This window comes from Misgurnus anguillicaudatus, unplaced genomic scaffold (assembly GCF_027580225.2).
Source record: "Misgurnus anguillicaudatus unplaced genomic scaffold, ASM2758022v2 HiC_scaffold_29, whole genome shotgun sequence".
Taxonomy (NCBI): Eukaryota; Metazoa; Chordata; class Actinopteri; order Cypriniformes; family Cobitidae; genus Misgurnus; species Misgurnus anguillicaudatus.
In genome coordinates this window covers 721,188-745,152 of record NW_027395279.1, presented here as the reverse complement: position 1 = coordinate 745,152, position 23,965 = coordinate 721,188, and the positions used below count along the sequence as shown (strand labels likewise).

Sequence of the window (23,965 nt, the reverse complement as noted above, 5' to 3'; positions counted from 1 at the left end):
CTTCTTTGGCTTATTTCCTAATTGAATTCGAAGAAATATTACATTTATTTGGGTTCAGACCGTCATAACTGACAAATTGAATTCTGGTTGTCAGCGTGAGCTCGCGAGCATCAGTGGGTGTTTGGAGAGAGGTTAATACCAGCAGAGTTATTATTGTTTGTATTTGTTGTGTTATGATTCTTCAGGTCCTCTGAGAGCTGACAGGAGGCTTCACTTTGTGTCATAAGACTTTAAAATGATCTTCTGTCTCTTTGCTTTATTAAGACACTTTCGGCGTTAGTCTCAGAGGAACGACGGACCTCTTATGCCTTCTGTACGTTATAACACCGCTCGACCACAAAACACACACAGATACACGATGTTAAAGACCGAAGGATTTCTTGTTAGTGTTTGTATGACATACAGAGATTTATGTAACCCACAGTAGAGGAAAATCACAACATTTTATATCAAATGCCTTATTTCTCCGTATTCTTACTTCATTTGTGTGTTTTTTATATTAATGCTTTTAACTTTAGTCTCTTGAGCTATGAAAGATCAACCTATGAGCCAGACAAGTTTCCAATAACATCTCTCCACATGCTGATAGGTTAATATTAAAGTCAAACAACACAGCTGTAGATGATGGAGAGATGATGAAAAACCGAGAGAAGTTTGATTTTCTGAGGGAAATCCAACAGCTTTGCACGCTGGCACTGAGGACAGACATGCTGTTTGTTTTTCCAAACGTATTTTCCCACAAATGAGGTGTAAAAACGACACTGTGGGTTCTCAGCGGCACACAATGAAGACTAATAAGACCACCTGACTGAGAGAGAGAGAGAGAGAGAGAGAGAGAGAGAGAGAGAGAGAGAGAAGAGAGACTTCGTCTTTTGTCCTGTTGTTTTTCTGTAATTGGAGGAAATCCTCCATCTGGACCTCAGCGATTGTGTTGTAGTTTGCCTGTTAGTGGTTTTTATTTCAGGTGATAATGAACAGGTTTGAGATGAAAGCAGCGGGGCGTGAGCTTCTGACCGCACAGGTGACACGCAGCTTGTCATTGATAATTAAAACTGATCTGAGTCCAGTCCGCATGGACCACGCTCTCATTCGCAGCTGTTTCACTGACATAATGCCATAATTATGTTATTCATGATCATTTTTATCCTCTATCTTAATCTTACAAATAAAACTGAGTTTTGGGACTGGACCACACTGTAAAAAATTAATTGTTTCATTTAAATGTTTAAGTTTAATCAACTTGAATTTACAATTCATTTGCTTTACATAAAAAAATAACGTTAAATTTGTTTATTTCAACTTATAATTTATAACTTTAAAGGTGTAAATTTTAGCGGCATCTAGTGGTGAGGTTGCTAATTGCAACCAACGGCTCAGTCCACTGCTCACCCCTCGCTTTTGAAACGCATAGAGAAGCTACAGTAGCTGCCACCGGACAAACATGTCATTGACGGAGACAACTTAGTAAAAAAGTTTGTCCGTTAGGGGCTTCTGTAGAAACATGGCAGCACAAAATGGCGACTTCCACATAAGGGGACCCTCGGTGTATGTAGATAAAAAAAATCTCATTCTAAGGTAATAAAAACATCACAGGTCATTATAAAAAGATCTTTATACACCCATGTTAATATATTTTTGTATATTATTTTGCATTTCTGTCAAGAGATCCTTTTAAAAATTACACACTGCACCTTTAAATTGATTAAACCTAAAAAAATAAATGCAACAAGGAATATTTTTCGGGTTTTCGGGTTTTTAACCTCGTTTTGATGTACATCATGTTTATACTGTAAACAGTTGTGATGTTAAATATTTTGAGTAATAGGTTGTGTTAAGTAAGTTTTATATATATTACTGCATATGAAAAGTTCAGATGCAAAACGTCTGACATTTTTTCTTGTAAATGAGCACATTTTTATCATGTGCTCTTATGTTTAGGTTCAGTCATTTCACTTTTTTGGCAATGTTATAAGTCAGTTATTAAAATGCCTTATTTTCACAAATTTCACAATTTAAATGCGTATTTAACCAATTTGACGGTCTTTAGCTGCAAAACCCTCTAAAATAATTATTTTTGTTGCTATTTGATTGCGTCATCAAAAATTTTATTTTTCTTTAAAATTCATATCATTTATTTTGGCAACATTATTGTCACAAATGTCGCTTTAGTCATTTCATGGGCATTTAACAAATGTTACTGTCTTTGGCTGCAAAATCCTTTAAAATAATATATCAGAGTCAGGGATATAAAGACAGCAAATCGCACCCTGTCCCTACAAATATTTTATTAGCAGGTTGTGATGTGATGTCATTAACAAGATTTGTATACATTTTTTAAAACATCAAGTAAAGTCTTGTTTCCCATTAAATGAGTAACTTTTTAGTAAACACCTTCATTTTGAGAAATGTTAAAGAGTTTTAGGAGTGTGAAAGGTGCAGCAGAAGAGACGAGCTGTTTGTTCTTCTGTCTGAGGAGGCGGAGTTTATGTGGGTGGCCAATCACTGCGCAGGGATCGTCTAGCCATAAACAGGCATTTAAACTAAATCAATATCATGCGGTCATGTTACCAGAGCAGGAAATCCTGCAGGACCAACACAACCCCGACGGTTAGAGGAATAAAATCTGTCAATATATACTCACCATGTCATAGCACACCAGTGTAGAAGTGAACGGAGACTAAAGCCAACACATCTTTACCTTTTTATTGTACATCAGACTTTTTTTAAGATGTCAAATAAATCTTTGGTGTCCCCAGAGTACGCATATGAAGTTTTAGCTCAAAATATCATATAGATAATTTATTATAATGTTAAAATTGCAATTTTGTGGGTGTGACCAAAAATGTGCCATTTGGGGTGTGTCCTTTAAAATGCAAATGAGCTGATCTCTGCTCTAAATGGCAGTGTCGTGGTTGGATAGTGCAGATTAAGGGGCGGGATGGTATTATCCCCTTCTGACATCACAGGGGGAGACAGATTTTAATGATCTATTTTTTTCAAATGCTTACTAAAACTAAGTTACTGGATTGATCTTATTCACATTTACTAGGTTGATAGAAGCACTGGAGACCTAATTTAGCACTTAAACATGGAAAAAGTCAGATTTTCATGATATGTCTTCTTTAAGAAGTTGACTTTCAGGAAATAATTATGTACATTCATTCGATCCCCTATATAAACTTACATTTATGATTATTTCTCAGTTTAATGTCTCTGTATGAAAAGTGTGAAGATTTTAATAACGTGCTCTCTCTCAAACACAAACACTCGCTCGCTCGCTCATTCACTTTGGTCATGACATGAAAACAAATACAAAATATCAAAGTGCAAATGCCAAAGTTTGTCTTCTTTTAGTTTTAGAGACCTCAGGCAACCCAAAGTGTTCTGTCTCTTGGTTTCTGCTCAGTACTTATCATCTGTCTGATGTCGGGGTATTTGAGGGCACTTGTTGAAGGTGTCTACAGTTCAGCTGTGATTTATCAAGGTCTTTATTCTCCTCTGCTTCATCTCTCCTCTGAAAACATGTTTGTCTCACACTTCAGAGTCACAGTAAAGATCACACAGCAGCGAGCGTTGCTTTGTGTTTCACTAATAAGCTCCCTGTGTGGCTCAGAGCATCGCCCTTTAATAGTGTAGACTATCTGTGTGTAAGTGTGTGTGTTGCACTTCACTGCCATCTGCTTTGAAACTCAACTGGGCTTTGTACTGCGTTTACGTTGCGTCATGAAAGTGTGAAACATCAGAACTGTTAAGTGTGTTGGATTGTGTTGTTGTTTTTGAGCAGGTACCTGTAAATGATTACTGTGCTCTTTCATACTGCATACTGCATAGTGCACAGATGTTATACTGTAGGGCCAATTCAGCTAAACGAGTCTAATTCATATTTTTATTATGATGAATGGTAAAAAAAGTGTTTCAATTTATCTAATTTCACTCGACTGTATACTGCCTGCTATTTTTTTTAGAGTATGTGAACCACTTATTCATCATTTTACAGTTTATATATTTTATTACCAGTAGTTATTTTTAAGCTTACTTCTCTAATTTTCTAATTAAATAGATAAAGAGCTCAGATGCAAAATCTGAATCACATGCATCTGCTTTTGCCTTTATGTATTCGCATTGTGTATGTTTTTACCATGAATATGGCCCACTCATTTTCATAAGTTTGAGAAGCAAGGTTCATTTAAACTAACTACATGGATTTTTAGGGGTGCATTTGGCAACCGAAACTATTGCGTGTCTCTCACTTTACGCGATGCTTTTTGATCGCGTCATCAAAAATTTTATTGTTCGGTACAATTTTTATAATTTATTTTGCCAACATTATTTTCACAAATGTCACTTTAGTCATGTCATAGGTATTTAAAAAAATTTATTGTCTTTGGCTAGGTTATAAAATATGGGGTGGGATAATCCTCCCCATTTCCTCCAGCAAATCGTAACCTAAATATTTTAGTAGCAGGTTGTAATGTGATGTCATTAGCAACATTTTTATAAATTTTTGGTTTTAAAACAGTCGTGTTTCCCGTTAAATTTGTAATTTTTTTAGTAAATACCTTAATTTGGTGAAATGTTGAAGAGTTATGTAAGTGTGAGATGTGCAGCAGAAGGGACAAGCTTTTTTCTTTTGTCTGAGGAGGCGGAGTTTATGTGGGTGGCCAATCCCTACGCAGGGATCGTCTAGCCATAAACCGGCATTTAAACTAAATCAATATCCTGCGGTCATGTTACCAGAGCAGGAAATCCTGCAGGACCAACACAACCCCAAGAGCAGGAACCTGGCATTTGTGTTTGCGTTGTTTATGTTTTTACCATGAATACGGCTCTCTCGTTTTTATAAGTTTGAGAAGCCGGGTTAATTTTAAACTCAATGCATTCTCAAACTTATGAGAAAACATACACAATGCAAATACATAAAGGCAAACACCAAAAATGCTTTATATTTGCTATTTTTGGCCAAATAGTTTTGGGTACATCCCTATTTTTTATTATTGCTCTGTTTAATAGATTTAGGAGCGGTTTCCCCGAACAGCGTTTAGATTAATCCAGGACTAGACCTTGGACATATTAAAGGCAGGGTCCATGATATCTGAAAGCCAATGTTGACATTTGAAATCACCTAAACAATAGAATCTGGACCTTCTTTTGATAGACCGGCACCACACATACGCAACCCAGGCAATGATGTCGGTTGGTAGACACGCCCCTTACTGCTGATTGGCTACAAGTATGTTTTGGTAGTTGGCTCGACTCTCTTTTCCAAAGCGTTTTTCAGATATCGTGCACTCCGTCTTTAAGACATTTAACAAGTTTTTACAAACATAACTTACAAAAAACAACACTGGTGAGCATCTTGAGGCAAACCAGCGGCAGTGATATATGTTAAGATATTAGTACAAGATGTTTTTAAATTAAGGAGCTTAAACATGTATTTTAGTCTGGGACTAGGATAAACCCTGTCCGCGAAACCGCCCTTAAATTTAATTAGCTACTTAACGGCTGGGTATACTTTTTTTCCGTGTCCGTGCAGCTTTCAAAGTATACTCAACCGCGACTATGCGCGGATGGCCGTGTTCAATACATACACAATACAAATTATTTCCTATTCAAATTATTACTCTACCAGGCTGTCAGGGCAGCACTGATTTGAGACTTTTACATTACATTAATTCTTTCCCCACCATTGCCGAGTTAACTTGTCAATTAAAGCCGCTCTATGCATTTTCAGCATTTTTGTCAAACAGCGACCCCTAGAGTCGCTGGAGAATACTTGTAACTGTCGTAATTTCCCACTCTAGTTCACCTCCGTAATAATATAAATTTTTAATTTATAAAAAACTGAAGCAAAAATGTTATTACTAATTTTAAACTCTGTTTATGTTTCGATAATCATTCTGAATCTGATCTCTAACAAAATTCTTTCAGAAAATTTTAATTAATTATTTTTTAAATTTATTTTTAAAGAAAAATACTTTTCTTTAAAGTATTTAAGAGTTTATAAGCAGAGAAAAAATATAGATAGGATGAAAAGGTTTTTCCCTCTTTTGTTTGTTTGTTTGTTTATTACTTGTTTGAAAGAAAATGGTCTGTTCTTTCATTTGATATATTTGTATGTTTATATATTTTTACAAGAACCTTTTCCTGGAAGGCATTTTGTGAAACTTCACAAATAATGCTTGCGGGCAACTTTGCAAAAAAAAAGGCTGGTGGGGAATGAGTTAAAAAATGAAGAATAGATTAAGAAACGTATAGTGGATCCACCATTGCAAACAAATGTAAAAAAAGGACAGGAATCAAACATTATGGTGACGAAAATGCTTCACAGCTTTCTGTTTTTGGAAGAAGTGAAAAAAAATTAAGAAAAGAGGATGTTTTTTGTGCAAACGCTATTTACTTTTTGTAGTTGTTTTTAGTGGAGTGTCCCGTCTCAATTTTTTCTCGTGCATGTGCTGTTGTACGCATACTGTCCGGGGACCCTCCTGATGACGAAAATAACATAATGCGGATGGCACGCGGATGGCCCCTTTGGCTTTAGTACACTATCAAACTGCAGTTTATCTTCTATTTAGTGTCAATATAGGTTCCCTAACACCGAACAGAAGGCTTTTGTATGTCAACACAATAGGTTTACTGTTCTGGACTGAGAGTTGATTGTTATAAACATTAGCAAGAAACCATTTCTTTGTTTTCTGCCTTGTTGAAAATCCCAACGGATATAAACCTTTGAGTCTTGTGAAAACTCTTGTGTTCTGCAAAACAAAGTCCTGTTCATCTGTAATATCTCTCTCATCATCTGTGAGATGTGATAGTTACGTTAATGGTCTGTTAAAAGCGCAGGGCAGCCATATTCCCTCATCGCTCCATCAGAGAATTGAACGGATAAAATGCATCACTGAAGCCTCGCTCTGACACGTGCTGCATTGTTCAAATCCAACATATGGTCATATATATAGGAATCCTGCAGGGGGTTAATGCATTGTTTCATGTGCATTGATGTTTTCAGGGTAACCAGGAGGCCAGCAGTCCCGCAGACGCAATGGCGCAGACTTTCACCCCGCAGTACGCCCATCCGGCTCAGAACGGAATCCCAGCCGAGTTCACCACGCCGCACGCCCTTCCCACGCAAGACTACACGGCACAGAGCCGCGTCCCGGATCACAGCCTGACGCTTTACACGCCGACACAGATACACAGCGAGCTGGCCAACGGTGACAGCAACACGCCAGACATCTCCAGCAGTACCAACACGACAACGGTGTGTGACATCACCAAACACTGTGCACACATATTTAACATGGAAGTGCAGATACAATAAAGCAATTTAGCCATGAAGGAAAGTCATTTTTGATTACAAAGACTTCTTCACTGCACTATCATGCACAATTACACCAGAAATGATTATTAAGAAATCAATTTGGATTGGTATTGGCTATCATAGAAACCTCACTTGACTTTATGAACACAACAGTGTCCCAAAACAGCTAAAGGTGTCGGATGAGGGTCATTTGCCATAATCACACCATCCCAACTTTTCATCATATATTCAGATAGAGGAACAGAGTCAGACAGGTGTATGAATAGGACAATGAGACGGTCCGCTGTCTAAAATAATGAGATCATTTGACTCCAGTGTGATGATGTGTCGGGTTCAGTGCTGTTATAATGACATTATCACCGTTACTGGATGTCATGTTTGCCTCTCCTCATCCTGACACATGCTGACACTGACATACATTACTGCAATGTATGGTTACATCACTTCTGCTCCATGTTTACATGCATGAACAGACAGATATGCAGGGACGTTTCTAGTAGGTGACCCGGTGTAATGCTTTTGAACTGGTGGATTTTTCATACGGGGTTGTAGACAATTAAACGTAGCTGTATAATCATTCATTGTAGCTTTTGTGGTTGTGCATTCAGTCATTAAACAGAACATTTATAAAACAACACTTAAAAATAAATATATGAGAAATGTGTTTGTGTGTAGAGAGAGAATAAGAAAAAGAAAGACGGGTTATTGTAGCTTTCATTGAAATAATGAATGAAGGTTAAATGTGTTTTTTTATTTTGTTTCCTCTGGTGTGTTTTATTTCTCTTCAGATGATCGTGTACATTTTGTAGCATTAATAATTTAACGCGGCAGAAAGGTGGACACGCTTTTTGTTTTATCTCGGTTAGCACTGTGAATTCTCATCTCGCTGTGTTATAGATGCACTGTCGGTTCATACCCAAACCATCTAACAACCACTAAAACTGTTACTGAACTACTACTTTTATTAGAAAAATACTATGTATCTATACCTAATGGTACATATTAGGACATTTTTAAAGGGTACTGCCTACAGTACATATTTTTACAACTTTTTTCCTTATGCCGAGTTCAGACTGTATGATTTTCAAACTAGTCGGGTCACCTGTGGTTTCACACTGCGTGATTATCTGGGGAAGCGTTCAGTCGCTGCTGTTTCAGACTGCATGATGGATTGGCGACAGGGATTTTCATACTGCATGACTTTACCGTAAGAAGAATCGCCGATAACTTTTTCCCGGGCTGCAAACTACGTCTCACAACCAAATGCACGCGAGAAGTGACGCGAAGGAAACAGCGCGAGGTCACGCGTGCAAGACCGGAGTTCTCACGTGAGACTGGGATTATTATTAAAAATGGTCACCCGCAAGAAGTTTACCATACAAATTGCATGTGCGCTCATTTGCAGCAGAAAGAAGAAGAAATAAAAATTATGAATGAGGAAATGTTTGGAGAGACTCCTCCCCGAACTTCCAGCTGTCCTGTATGTTGCTCTCTCATTGGATGTAGGTCATCGCCGATGTTATTGTCAGTCAAAACACATTTCACACGGCATGATTTTGAATCGCCGACCGGTCCAGATATTTAGCATGCCAAATATCTTGCGGGTGTCGGCGACTCGTCGGCGATCCTCTCAGAACGCGTCTTTTATAATTCACACTGTGTGATTGTCACTCGCGTGCACGAGCATCGATTTGCCTGTGATTTCGGCCATTTGTCGGCGATTTCTCAAAACCTGTCGGCGAGTCAAAATCAGGGCTAAAATCGTGCAGTCTGAACTCGGCATTACCGTGTGCATTGAGCATCTTTACTATGGACTACTTTTATGATAATATTTTTACAATACTGTTTTTTACAGTAAAATTATACAATTTTATGTAAAGATAATTCTGTGAAAATATTATCTTGATATCTTTCATATTGACTGAGTAAGATCATGTCAAAGATTGAAATTAATTGGAAATCTAACTTTGATGCTGCAAATCTCATCATTAGATTATGAGACTTTAAAGTCCCCCTGTAGTCAATAATGTTATGAGTTAAAACTCATTTAAAGCATCATAATAGCATATGTAGAAGTTTTATTTGTCACAGTAATTTCTTTAAAACAGCTTGAATTTAACTCTACACCCTTACCTTATTTTGTAAACGCAGATCTATGAATATGCAAATTAGTATCCGCCTCTTGTCAATCGCACAGCTCAGACTATAGATATTAATATGCAAATTAGTCCCATCTCTACTCAATTGCACAGCTCATACTGTAGATATTAATATCTGAATTAGTGTCCTCCTCTAATCAATCGCACAGCCCGGACCATAGATTTTAATATGCAAATTAGTCTCCGCCTCTGCTCAATAGAGACAGTGTGCAGTTATCCTAGTTTGAAAACACGCCCATCGGAGGGGGAAACAATCTAACCATCTCCATTGACTTTGTATTGCGAGAGGCCGCCTCCTTGTCATTTCTGGCTTATAACAAAAAACAGAATAATGCCTAAAAGCTGATGTTTGACCATGTGTACAGCTAACAAGCCAAGAAAACACAGAAATAAGTTTTTATAAGCTGTCGAGCCATAAAACCCAGCCTTTAAGGAGAAATTGAGACGGATGGATTGTTTCCCCTCCCCCCTGGGGGGCGTGGTTTTCAGGTTATGGCGTGTTGCGCTATGTTTCTATCGCACAGATCGAACTGTAGATATGAATATGCAAATTAGTCTCCGCCTCTATTCAATTGCACAAATCAAACTATAGATATTAATATGCTAATTAGTCTCCACCTCTTCTCAATCGCACAGCTCGAACCATATATATTAATATGTGAATTAGTCCCCGCCTCTACTCAATAGAGACAGAGCGTAGTTATGCTAATTTGAAAACCACGCCCCTTGAGGGGGGCAATCCAACCGTCTCCATTGACTTTGTATTGCGAGAGGGCGCCTCCTTGTCATTTTTGGCTTATAACAAAAACAGAATAATGCCTAAAAGCTGATGTTTGACAGTGTGTACAGCTAACATGCCAAAAAAACACAGAAATATGTTTTTATAAGCTGTCGAGCCATAAAACCCAGCCTTTAAGGAGAAATTGAGATGGATGGATTGTGTCCCCTCCCGCCTGGGGGGCGTGGTTTTCAGGTTATGGCGCGTTGCGCTCTGTTTCTATCGCACAGATCGAACTATAGATATGAACATGCAAATTAGTCTTCACCTCTACTCAATTGCACAAATCAAACTATAGATATTAATATGCTAATTAGTCTCCACCTCTTCTCAATCGCAGAGCTCGAACCATATATATTAATATGTGAATTAGTCCCCGCCTCTACTCAATAGAGACAGAGCGTACTTATGCTAATTTGAAAACCACGCCCCTTGAGGGGGGCAATCCAACCGTCTCCATTGACTTTGTATTGCGAGAGGCCGCCTCCTTGTCATTTCTGGCTTATAACCAAAAAACAGAATAATGCCTAAAAGCTGCTGTTTGACAATGTGTACAGCTAACAAGCCAAAAAAACAGAGAAATAAGTTTTTATAAGCTGTCGAGCTATAAAACCCAGCCTTTAAGGAGAAATTGAGACGGATGGATTGTTTCCCCTCCCCCCTGGGGGGCGTGGTTTTCAGGTTATGGCGTGTTGCACTATGTTTCTATCGCACAGATCGAACTATAGATATGAACATGCGAATTAGTCTCCGCCTCTATTAAATTGCACAGCTCTGACCATGGATATGAATATGCAAATTAGTCTCCATCTCTACTTAATTGCACAGCTCATACTATAGATATGAATATGCGAATTAGTCCCGCCTCTACTCAATCACACAGCTCGGATCATAAATATGAATCTGCAAATTAGTCTCCGCCTCTTCTCAATCGCACAGCTCTGGCCATTGATATGAATATGCGAATTAGTCCCCGCCTCTTCTCAATCGCACAGCTCTGACCATGGATATAAATATGCAAATTATTCCCCGCCTCTACTGAATCACACAGCTCGGGCCATAGATAAGAATATGCAAATTAGTCACCGCCTCTTCTCAATCGCACACCTCGGACCATAGATATTAATATGCAAATTAGTCTCCACCTTTCTTCAATTGAACAGCTCAGACCATAGACATGAATATCCAAATTAGTCTCTACCTCTACTCAATTGCACAGCTCAGACTATACATATTCATATGCAAATTAGTCCCCGCCTCTACATAATCGCACAGCTCGGACCATAGATATTAATATGTTAATTTGTCCCAGCCTTTACTCAATCGCTTAGAGCACTTATTGTCCGATTCACATTTTTACATTTCCTTTGGTGTGTAAGTGTGTATTAGTACATGTTAACGATATGCAAAAGGTACAAATCCCAAAGTAAACAAATACACGAGTTATCCTCTCCAACGTAAATCTCTTTTCTTGGACTACAACAAACACATGGATTGTAGGCAACAGTTTACTTCCTGGGATTGGTGATGTAGACAAGACCGACATTATCATAATTCCTTCTGCTTCGTCTGTGAGTTAACTCCTTATTAGGAACCGAATCTTTCAAACAGGGTAAGAGCGTCACGTTTCCAGCTGACGTCAGAGGTATTCAGACCAATCACAACGTACAGATTAGCTGGCATCTACTCAATCGCACAGCTCGGACAATAGATATGAATATGCAAATAAGTCCCCCCCACCTTTCGCACCACCTCGTACCATAGATATAATTGTAAATAGATGCTACATTCTGCACTTTTAGACACATACAGTAACTGTTAAGTTCAGTTTCACACAATGCTGCACGTTTGCAGCACTAATATTTTAAGCGCTGATATAAACAATGTGTGAGCATCACAGTTGCTCTCAGTACTGCAATCGTTTCAGCATCCATACATAATATCTATGACTCGAACTGCTGATCCATGCGTTCAACTGTGTTGATGTGATTGGTTACATGTTTACGACGTTGAAAACCAAAAAGATTTTAAACCGCGGGAATGACACTGTCTCTAATTATGTGGAGAAAATACTCAGCGATGGTGTTGAATGATGAATTTGCACTTGGCTTGTTAGCATATTAGAAACACCACATAGACATATAAACAACAATAAAAAACAGATTTTCCCCACAGGGGGACTTTAACCTGGATTTCACACCCAGGGTCACGTATCTGTTGTTTTGTCATTTTTGTCGTTTGATGGATAGATAAGGCCTCTCTCAGAAACCCAGTGAGAGAGATGGAATCAAACAGCTGCGAGTGAGAACACGACGTGTCAGAGCAGACGAGAGTCATAAAAGAGTGCAAATGAGCGGCGTTACTGCGGGGACAGTGATTATGATAATGGCAACAATAAAGGCGATGGTGGTTATGGTGATGATGGTGATGATGATGATGCGGGGGTGATTAATGTTGGGAGATAAATGAGAACGATGTATCACACCCTGTCCTACAGCCAAAGTCTGTGTGTGTAATAATGAATGATGTACTGCATGTTTCTGCATGCACACGCGTGTGCGTGATCATAAATCACGGGCCGCGGGATTCCAGCACCGGTGTGTGCACGGCATACGTAAGAAAAAGAGTGTATTTGGGATATTTGGTTGAATAAAGTGAAATAAAACAGACGCATTAGAGTAATAAGGCAAACTGTGCCGAACAAAAATGTCACTAAGTGCCAAAAATGTGATACTTCATAAAAAAGGTGATCGCTTAATGACATTGTCCAATTTTCTACACAAACTTGTGCGTGTGTGCATGCGTGTGCATGTGTGTTTTCATACTAATGCAATAATGTTGATGTTTTGATGAAGCCCATGAGTTTTGTTGATGGTGTGTTGGCGCGTTCGCGTGAATAAATCTGAACATTTTTTACGCTAATGACAACATTTCGATGACATGGTGTCGTAAGCCAGCATGAGAAAATGTGTTTGCGTGTGCGTGTTTGTATGTGTGTGTGTGTTAGTGCGTGTGTGTGTTCTGCTTGGGCGAGTCAACGACGAGTGAAAACATCTATCATAGACGTCTGATGTTTCATTTGTGGCGGATCATCAACATAATGATAAAAACATTGAGCCAATGGCTCCGCTCCTCCACCCGAGAACTTCACACTGTGCTGTGTGCGTGTGTGTTGTGTGTGCGCGCATATGTGTGTGTGTTTGAGACACTAACAGGTAGAGATTAATAATGATATTGTAGATGTATGACCTCAGGTAGGTCATCATAAGTCAGCGTCAGTTTAGCGCTGGAGTGAGTTATGATCTTCAGTGATAAGTAGGATTAGTTACTATCCTTTATTTTTCATTCATCGTGAGTCTGACCTGCAGCTACGAGCTGATGAACGGACGTCTCTGTTTCTCTCTTTCTCTGGACAGACAGACGACGTGACGCAAACTGTAGTTTCCCAACAGCTGATGCTCTCAGACTCCACAGAAAAACAGCAACCCAAGAGATTGCACGTCTCCAACATTCCCTTCCGCTTCCGGGATCCGGATTTACGGCAGATGTTCGGGGTGAGTCCTGTGATGTCCTGATGGACATTAAACGTGTCAAACGTGGTCATTTGTCTGAATGTTTTATTGGAAAAAACATGGTTATGTTTGTTTGTTTGGTTTTAACTTTGGGAAAACCATTGTAATTTCCGTAAGGGACTTCTCACATGAGACGTCCGACTTGCAAGTAACATTTATTCCACTTTGTAGAAAACACAAAGTTATTTGTGACCCCAAAACCAGTCAAAATTTTTCACATTCAGATTTATACATCATCTAAATGCTAAGTAAATAAGCTTTCCATTGATGTATGGTTTGTAAGGATGGGACAATATTTGGCCAAAATCTGGAATCTGAGGATGCAATAAAAAAAAATTAAATTATATTTACGGCAGGAAATTTACTAAATATATTCATGAAAAAAGAAAAATCGATAATTGTGACCCATACAGTGTATTGTGGGCTATTGCCACAAATATACCCGTGTGGCTTATGACTGGTTTTGTGGTCCAGGGTCACATTTACCATGTATCACAATTAATTTAGAAATCACTGAGATAATACGATCAGTATCGACTGGCTCTATAAAACCAACTACAACTATATATATATATAATTTAGCTAAATATGAAGGTAATGACTGCCAGGATTATTTGAAACATGATAATGCGAGCACAGTAAACATTTAGCAAAGACACAGAATCTCCAAATTGACCAAATTACCTTTCTCCAAACAAAGCTGTAGGATACAGAAGACAGATTCACCAAGTCAGGTGCGCATGGGGTTCGCAGTTTTCCTGCGATTTTCCGTAAATCATTTCAATCATGTAAATGGGCCGTCAGCAGCTCGTGGTTTTAAACCGCCCTCATTAGTTTGGCTGGTGTCGGCCACTGGCTCTCTCACAAAGATTTTGTTAATTACAGCACAGACTGCAGCGCAGCCGTATAAATCACGTACGGCGTGCTCCGTGGCCTCTCTCTCTTTACCCATCATGCACTCTGATAGCTGGATTATTGTTCTCCGAGGCTGCCAGGCCCGCGTAAGCCAAATCAACACAGTAATTACAGTAGCTCGCAGGCGTTGTGTATAGGTGGTCCGGAGATATACGATGCAAACTCAGGGGGCTTTTCCGGGGAACGGCCATGCACGTACACGCGCGATATGGATGGCTGGGGATGTTTGTTTAATCACTATTAAGCAAGTTGGCACCTCCGAGGAAGATAATCCGACCCCGTTTCGCTCTCCGAGGGCTTATGTTTAGTATTAGCGCCAAACTGATCGCGCTTGGCTGTAATTGCTCCGAAGCTCTACAGGGCTTTGTGTGTGTTTCAAAAGTTGGACGGAAAGTAAACAAAGGCAATATGGCCATACCGTAGCCTTCACGGCTCACGTAATCCCGCCGCCTCATCCTGTAATCACTCCATCTGCCTGCGCAGATTGAAGAAAGCCCACCGCTAATGACTCACTCCTGTGCTAAACAAAGCTTGGCGCCTTTGATTAGCCTCACGGCTAAAGGAGATTTAGCCTGCGGCGAGCGGGGCCGAAGGTTTCCTTAGCAGTGTTGCTAATTAGCTGCTTGGCTAACAGAGAGTCAAAGCAAAATGAGTGGGCTGTCAGGTTAGCGTCGCATGGCTAAAGTGTGGAGTCTGTGAGTCGCTAATGAGATCGGAGTGAGGGGCTCATTATCCACGGTGGCGTGGAGTCGAGTGGGTTATTACAGAGGATGTCCATATGGAAATGTGAGGTAGGAAACGAAGTAAAACCCATGGGTCTGTGGCAGCTTCGGGGACTTTTCTTCTGCTCAAAGGGTGTCTTACCTTCATCTCCGGCTTTCCCACTGTGTTAGCATTCCACCTGCGGCGTTCTCACTTTCAAGAGATGGAATTAGGGAATGTGCTTCGATCCCAACCCATCTGAGCGGTTACACTTCAGTGAATCGCTGGGAAGAGCAAACTCTCCAATCAGAAGACATCAGTAGATACACGGCTCTCTCTCTCGGTCTGGGCTCTTCTCAATAGCGCTTTGATTTGCAGATGCAAATTCACGTGAATGCCTGCATGAGGTTTTTGCCAGGATACTTTGTGCTGAGAGTGCCTGGATTTAAAGAGTTTCTAGCTGGTCATTAATCAGCCGAATTGCAAGACCAGCGTGTATTTCCGTGCTGGTTCAGACTGGTTTATCTCGACCACCTCGATCATATTTATTCAATTGCCTGTACATGCTGTTTCTGTGAATCCCCCGTTGCACTTATCTGTTAATAATATCTGAACATATTTTATTTTCAAGGCCTCTGCCTTATGTATTTCTACTTATCTTTGTAAGTCGCTTTGGATTAAAGCATCTGACAAATGCATACATGTAGTGTAATGTAATATAATACACAGTACTGCGCAAAAGTCTTAAGCCAATTCTAGCCGTTTTAATGATTATCCCATATTTATTTCTCACTCTTTTATGTACAATATGTAGATGAATTGTAAAAAGAATCCCACAATTTTCAGACAATAATACCATATAGATAATTTATTATAGCATGTTCAAATTGCCACTTTGCAGGTCTGAGCAAAAATATTGCATACAAAATATTTTAAATGCAAAAGAGTTGATGAAATTATGCAAACACTGATCACCATAATGGCGACACTCAAATTAAAACTAAATTGTGCTGTGAAATATTTTCTCTTTCTGTCTCCCTCTCCCCCTCTATCTATCTATCTATCTATCTATCCATCTATCCATCTATCCATCTATCCATCTATCCATCTATCCATCTATCCATCTATCCATCTATCCATCTATCTATATCTATCTATCTTTCTTTGCACTAAATGGCAGTACCATGGTTGGATTAAGGGTGGTATTATTAAATCACAAGGGGAGCCAAATTTTAATGACCTATGTTTACCAAAACTAAGTTACTGGGGTGATCTTTTTCATATTTTCTAGGTTCATAGAAACACTGGTGACCCAGTTATAGCACTTAAACATGGAAAATGTTATGTATATTTTTTTAAACATGTCAAAAATTATATGTCCCCTTTCAGGTAAAAGTCTGTATTTAGTGTTGACCTCTTTTGTCACTAAACCTAAACTCTTTAAGGACACTTTTAGTTTTTTTATCTTGCATACAAATATCTGGTGTTTTTTGGTTGTATTCTGATAAAAATACACTTTATAAATGCTTATCATACCATTGCACAACAACAAATCGAGTGGTTTCATAGTAGCCTAAGACTTTTGCACAGTGCTGTACATGCATTAATCGTTCTAATGTGACCAGGTACTAAACCGTTTAATGCTAAACTAGGACAAATCATTCCCCACAATGCATTGCATGTATACATCCGACAGAGCATGCTCGGAGGAAACATCGCAACATACATAAATTTCCCCTCAAAAGAATTAATCTCCATCAATGGTCCATTACGCCTGGTTAAAACAATTAGCATCTGCCACACGCTGGCCAGGGAAAAGCCCATCACACACATGGCGCTCTCGCCAGGGAGTTAATGTGTTTGTGTGGGTGTGTTTGAACCCTCCGCAAAATGTGCATTCATTCGAGGAAATTGATAGATTTCAGCCCACAGTTTCACGCTGATGCTGATTGGATGAGCAATAATATTATGTATTAAACAATCACGTGAACAAGGCTTTTATAGCTCATGAGACCCAATAGAGTCTCACACAGGAGACGAGTGTTTGTAAATGTATTTTATTATGTACTTGTGCCATTTATTTTTATTTTGAGTTCATAGCGAGACTTTTTGAGCACAGTTTGAGATCATTTCTAAAATAAGACTTTTAGGATTAATTGTATAGTCACAAATATTGTCTAGTTACTCAACACATATGTGCAGTACATCATGTGTTAAGTTTCAGTTTGCTTTCTATTAGGTGTCATTCCTGTCTAGGAGAAATAAAAACATGAAAGTAATTATTTTTCTTCAACGCTATTGCATGGCAATTCGTACATATATTACGACGTAGCTCATTCGTATACTTTCATACGACCATATTCATGTTGTTTTATGATAAGCTTTTGCCCCGTGATGTTAGGAGTGTTTTTTTCATACATTTATGTAGTACTCACATTGTACACATTCGTAAAATACGAATGAATATGAATTCATGTGAGATCCGTCTATGTTGTTATACGACTGTGTATTGATATCTCACATGTTCCTCTTCGGCTCTTTGGCAGCTCTTTTTTGGCCTTCTGTCAAAGTCGATCCCTCATGTAAAGTTCACCAGTGTTGAATCTGTAAAGCTGATTTGTTGTCTTTTCTCTTTTTTTTGTGGTCATTCTGTTGTACTGACGAAATTTTAGCATCAAACTATCTCTCGTTATCCAGCGCAGAACTCTGGCATTTTTTTTTCGAATGATGGCAATGAAGCACGCCTGACAGCGTAAATTTCTTTTAATGAAATAATATGGCCATCGCAGACAGCAATTAAAAGCCTCTCTCGCTTTGAGCTCATTAGATGAGCTTGGGCTCGTCCCTCATCCCTGCGTTTTCTAACGATCTGAACAGCACGCAAGCTCAATCGAAGATTGCTGAATGTTCCCCCCTCAGGAATGATAGCACACAACAGAGATAGAGAGAGAGAAAAGAGGGAGAGAGCTAAACAAAAGCTTGTCATAAGCGTAAATAGTGAAATTAATGTGAAGGTATTTAAATTGTCTGCTGAGACTCATGTCAGAGACCTCCAACCACAGACCTCACGCCAGAGACCTGCATTCACTATGATGCTATATGCAATAACAAAATTACGAAAGTTTTACATAATCTAAAGTCTTTAAATGTTATTTTAGGAAGTCTGCCATGTGTATTCTGTGTGTTATGTAATTTTCATCTATGTGCTATAATGTTGTTATTTCATCTCAGGATTCAAGCTCAACTTTCTCATGGACGCAGTAGAGACTTCTAATCAATTTATCTCGATCTCCTTCATCTTTCTTCTCTCTCTCTCTTTCTCTCTCTCTTTCTCTCTCTTCTTTTCTGCAGCAATTTGGGAAGATCTTAGACGTGGAGATTATCTTTAATGAAAGGGGATCAAAGGTTTGAATGACTCTTTCTTCTCTCTGTTTGTGTGGTTGTCATGATCTTTCTGTCTCTGCTGAACTCCTTTATTGGCTCAGAGGCGCTGGTTTGATCTTCCTCGAGTCAGATTAAAGACGAAAAAGTCAAAGAACAAAACAGACATGAAAGTGCGTATAAGTATGGCGATCTTGCCGTACCAGAGGTCACTGCCGGTCTCTTTATCTGGACCTGATGTAGTAATAAATCTTGACTTATCTTATGTAGAGATGCACCGATATAGCGTGCAATAATCTGTATGGGACAATAAAAGTATTTTTTGTACTATCATTCGATAAATAAGATTTTTTTTTACTATCAGCCTATAAAAGCGGGGTTTTTTACTATCAGATAAAAGCATTTTTTTAACTATCGGCCAATAAAAGCTTTTTTTACTATTGGCCAATAAAAGCAATTTTTTACTATCGGCCGATAAAAGCATTTTTTTTTTACAATCAGATAAAAGCATTTTTTAAACTATCGACCAATAAAAGCTTATTTTACTATTGGATGATAAAAGCAATTTTTTAAACTATTGTCTGATAAAAGCGAATAAAAAAACTATTGACGATAAAAGCGTTTTTTTACTATCGGACGATAAAAGCTTTTTTACTATTGGCTGATAAAAGCAATTTTTTTTACTATTTGCCGATAAAAGCATTTTTTTTTACTATTGGCGGATAAAAGCATTTTTTTTATCAGCCGATAAAATATTTTTTTTTACTATTGGCCAATAAAAGTGAATTTTTTACTATTGGATGATAAAAGCAATTTTTTACTATCGGATAAAAGCATTTTTTAAACTATCGGTCAATAAAAGCGTTTTTTACTATTGGCCGATAAAAGCGTTTTTTTTTTACTATCGGACGATAAAAGCTTTTTTACTTTTGTCTGATAAAAGCAATTTTTTTATTATTTGCCGATAAAAGCTGTTTTTTTACTATTGGCCGATAAAAGCGTTTTTACTATTGGCCAATAAAAGCATTTTTTTACTATCAGCCGAAAAAATATGTTTTTTTTACTATTGACCAATAAAAGTGAATTTTTTACTATCGGATGATAAAAGTGAATTTTTTACTATCGGATGATAAAAGCAATTTTTTACTATCGGATGATAAAAGCAATTTTTTACTATCGGATAAAAGCATTTTTTTAACTATCGGCCGATAAAAGCTTTTTTACTATTGGCTGATAAAAGCAATTTTTTAACAACTATTAGCCAATAAAAGTGATTTTTTTACTATTGGCCAATAAAAGCATTTTTTAACTATCAGCCGATAAAAGCTGTTTTTTTTACTATTGGCCGATAAAAGCTTTTTTTTACTATTGGCCAATAAAAGCATTTTTTTTACTATCAGCCGATAAAATATGTTTTTTTTACTATTGGCCAATAAAAGTGATTTTTTTACTATCGGACGATAAAAGCAATTTTTTACTATCGGATAAAATATTTTTTTTAACTATCAGCCGATAAAAGCTTTTTTTCTATTGGCTGATAAAAGCAATTTTTTTAACTATTGGCCGATAAAAGTGATTTTTTAACTATTGGCCGATAAAAGCATGTTTTTACTATCGGCCGATAAAAGTTTTTTTTATCGGCCGATAAAAGCAGGGTTTTTTTTACTATTGGCCAATAAAAGCGTTTTTTTTTTTTTTACTATTGTCCGCTAAAAACATTTAATTCACTATAAAACTATTGATATCGACAGATATCAGTCTAAATAATCGGCTATCGGTATCTGTAAAAAAAATGTAATATCAGTGCAGCTGTAATCTTATTTATTCTTTAGCCTATTTAAAGCGATAATACACCCAAAAATACAAATGATGTCATTTAACTTTCTGATGCTCTAAATTTGAATATTGGGACCTTTTTTGTATTTTGTTGTTCTAACAAAGAGAAAATCATAACGGTTTAAAATGACATTAGGGTGTAAATACGATTCATTATTTTCCCTTTAAATTCTTTTCACTTGTTCCTCTGATGTAATTAAATCCCAGTACACAGAAATAATGAAGTTTGAACCGATCACATTACTGTGTGTCGTGATCATTATCCAACACTGTACCCGTACTTGTGTTCGGGGCCAATTGTAAAGCACACAATACAACACAACACAATGATGTTTTCCCCCCACAGCTCGATATGATGAAGAGAACAGCCCGATCTGCTCGTTGTGTGTCCTACAAAGCCCATTACCCATGATGCCTTGCTGTCCCGACCACCAGCATCGCTGTATAATGAACCGACCGGCCCATTAATAAACAATCTATTTTCTACGAAGCAGCAATTTGCATTCAATATGTTTGTCCTTGTTGAAAAATGGGGTCTGTTTTACCCCTCTGTGTAAGCTAATTATTGCATGATAAAACACAGAGGGCTGAGAAATGCAGTCGTGTGAAATGTCTAAAGGATTAATTTTGCCCTCATTTTTTTCTCTCTCAAATCATTCCTCTCTCTTTCTCTCTCCTCTGCAACTCATCCATTCACACTTAACTTATCAAATTAAAGTGTTAGTTTGGTAAAGAAATGCTTGTTTTACATGCAAACTCTTTCATCCTAATTCCTCATCTTTCTTCATGTCGTGTGCTCCTAACGCTCTCCAAACCCTTTCAATGTTGTTTCTCTCTCTCTCTCTCTCTTTATCCCCTTGCTTCACTCCGTGCATCATCAGGGCTTTGGCTTTGTAACGTTTGAAACGAGCACAGATGCAGATCGCGCGCGGGAGAAACTAAACGGTACAATCGTAGAAGGACGTAAAATCGAGGTGCTTTCCTTTTTCCCTTCTCTCCTTCCCTCATTCCTGCCCGCTGACCTCATTTCCTGTCCTCATCCTGAGATTTCTCCCGAGAGCATCTGCACGCTTCTTGTCCATGCATGTGTGTTTATGTATGTAAGAAATATTCTGGGTTAAATGCAATTTAAGATAGTTTATGTATGGCTTGTCGCATGAAAACATGATGGAAACCACTCCAAAATGGGTATGCTTCAAGAAATAAATTATTTGATGTGAGATTAATAATGAGATTATTTATGAAAATAACCCAGAATATTTCTTTAACTTTATTTATAATCTGAGGAAAATATTAAAGCTGGACTGAATCTTTTGAATATTCGTCATCGTCATCTCTCATTGGATGATGCACAAGCAGTATGAATCAATCAGATCATATATTGGGTATATTTCTATCTCTTATTGCTTGCACAGTATATATCATCATTTTTATTATATAATATCTCATCTTCTAGAGAAATTTCATAATATTGCAGCATACTCTGTAATGTATTGTGTGTGTGTGGTTAGATTCGGTTGAGAGAGCTTTGAAAAGATGCATTGTGGGTCATTACAGTAAAAGGTGTGAGATATGCTGACATATATGCATGTTGTGCATGAGCGGGTACTTTTACTCTTGTGGTTTTGATGTATTTTTAAATCTCTCTGTCTCTCTTTCTCCCAGGTGAACAACGCCACAGCCAGAGTGATGACAAATAAGAAAGCAGTAAACTCGTACACAAACAGTAAGCTCCTCAAACAAGACTAACAGTCCTGGCGGTTTACTCTTGACCATCGCTGACAGATGTTATTTTAACCCCAGTGGGATCTGTTAAGCAGAAGTGTTTGCTGGATGTTTTTATCGGTCTGTCTCTCTTTAGGTTGGAAACTGAATCCAGTTGTTGGAGCCGTTTATGCACCTGAGCTCTACGCAGGTGAGAAACACTGATTGGAAAGTGAAGTTTTTGACAGATGCTGTAACCTGCTTACCAAATCATTATTTTTTAATGACCATCTTTCACCTCAGACATTTACAAATATGCAGGCGGTGATTTTATGTGTAAGTGACCTCTATGATTTTCCTGTTGTGACTTCTTTGCATGTAAACGAGTAACAGCAACACCAGGAAGTTTCTGAATATCTTGAGTAGATGTTAATGAGATTGTTTTTGAGTAGTTTGTTAATAATCATAAATCATTTTGAATGAGCTGTTTTTAAGTATAGTTTCATTTTCTGAAGAAACAGTAAGTGGTTCTTGTAAACACAACTGCGGTTGCTAAGTGGTTAAAAGGGTGTTTTGGGTGGTTGTCAGGGCATTTCTCTATTATAATATTAATAATAATAATACATTACATTTATATAGCGCTTTTCTGTAGCACTCAAAGCACTTTACATTTGAAACGGGATCTTCTCAACCACCACCAATGTGCAGCATCCACCTGGATGATGCGACGGCAGCCATATTGCACCAGAACGCCCACCACACACCAGCTTATTAGTGGAGAGGAGATAGAGTGATATAGCCAATTAGTATATGGGTGATTCTCACGAAAACTTGGTTTTAAAAATGTCAAGCATGAAAATGTAAAAATTGCTTAGATTTACTTTTTTTCCCACCAGACATTGAAAAACAAAGTCTGGAGTAAATGGGAACATTAATTTAAAAACTTTTACCTATCATTTAACACTTTTTGTAACATAATTTAAAAAATTAGTCCTAAAAAAATCTCATTACCGCAACAGTCAGAAAACATCAACACTGACATATTTTCAAAATGACATGACAAACCTGAAAGAACATAATTTGGAGATTCTGCACATGCATTTAAAATCAAAGTATTATGCTTCTATTAATTAAATTAACATTTAATAAGCATCTGTTGCGGTAATGATAATCAAAATGTCGTGTAAGCATTCTGACAAGACAATATATTAACTGTAAAAAATTATCTTACCTGGTAGCCATCTTGAAGTAACTGGTCCATGTGCTTGGTCACTCAAAATCAAACTTTATTAAAATTCTGTATGTGTGCTTAAACTGTTCTCAAAAAGTGTTGCGGAGGATGAGAACATCAGGCATGGACACAACATTTTCCTAATTTTTCTTCATTATTATTATACATTCAGTAAATATTTTTTCTGTCATCTAAAGTAGTTTAGCAAAACATCATTTATTTTTTTTCTTAATATTTTTGTGTTAATTTGATTAAATTACAACATAACGCATGTTCAAACACAGCCGGACACATTGCGGTAATGAGAATTTCAGCAGAAAATGAGATAAAATTTCCAATTATAAATTCTTATGTTGAAATCACACATTG

At 37.8% G+C, this 23,965-nt stretch overlaps 1 protein-coding gene across 6 annotated transcripts in view; it reads left to right on the top strand.

Annotated features, from left to right (window-relative positions):
- Positions 1 to 23,965, top strand: part of LOC129436771 (RNA binding protein fox-1 homolog 3-like) — a 304,205-nt gene that overhangs the window by 255,665 nt on the left and 24,575 nt on the right. For 5 of the 6 annotated variants that reach the window (XM_073865022.1, XM_073865025.1, XM_073865023.1 and 2 more), the window contains 6 exons: positions 7,007 to 7,258; positions 13,672 to 13,809; positions 18,796 to 18,849; positions 21,543 to 21,635; positions 22,327 to 22,387; positions 22,523 to 22,576. In XM_073865022.1, the coding sequence (XP_073721123.1) occupies positions 7,007 to 7,258; positions 13,672 to 13,809; positions 18,796 to 18,849; positions 21,543 to 21,635; positions 22,327 to 22,387; positions 22,523 to 22,576 (652 nt within the window). The remainder of the gene's footprint in view (positions 1 to 7,006; positions 7,259 to 13,671; positions 13,810 to 18,795; positions 18,850 to 21,542; positions 21,636 to 22,326; positions 22,388 to 22,522; positions 22,577 to 23,965) is intronic. The other variant, XM_073865024.1, reaches the window with a different exon arrangement.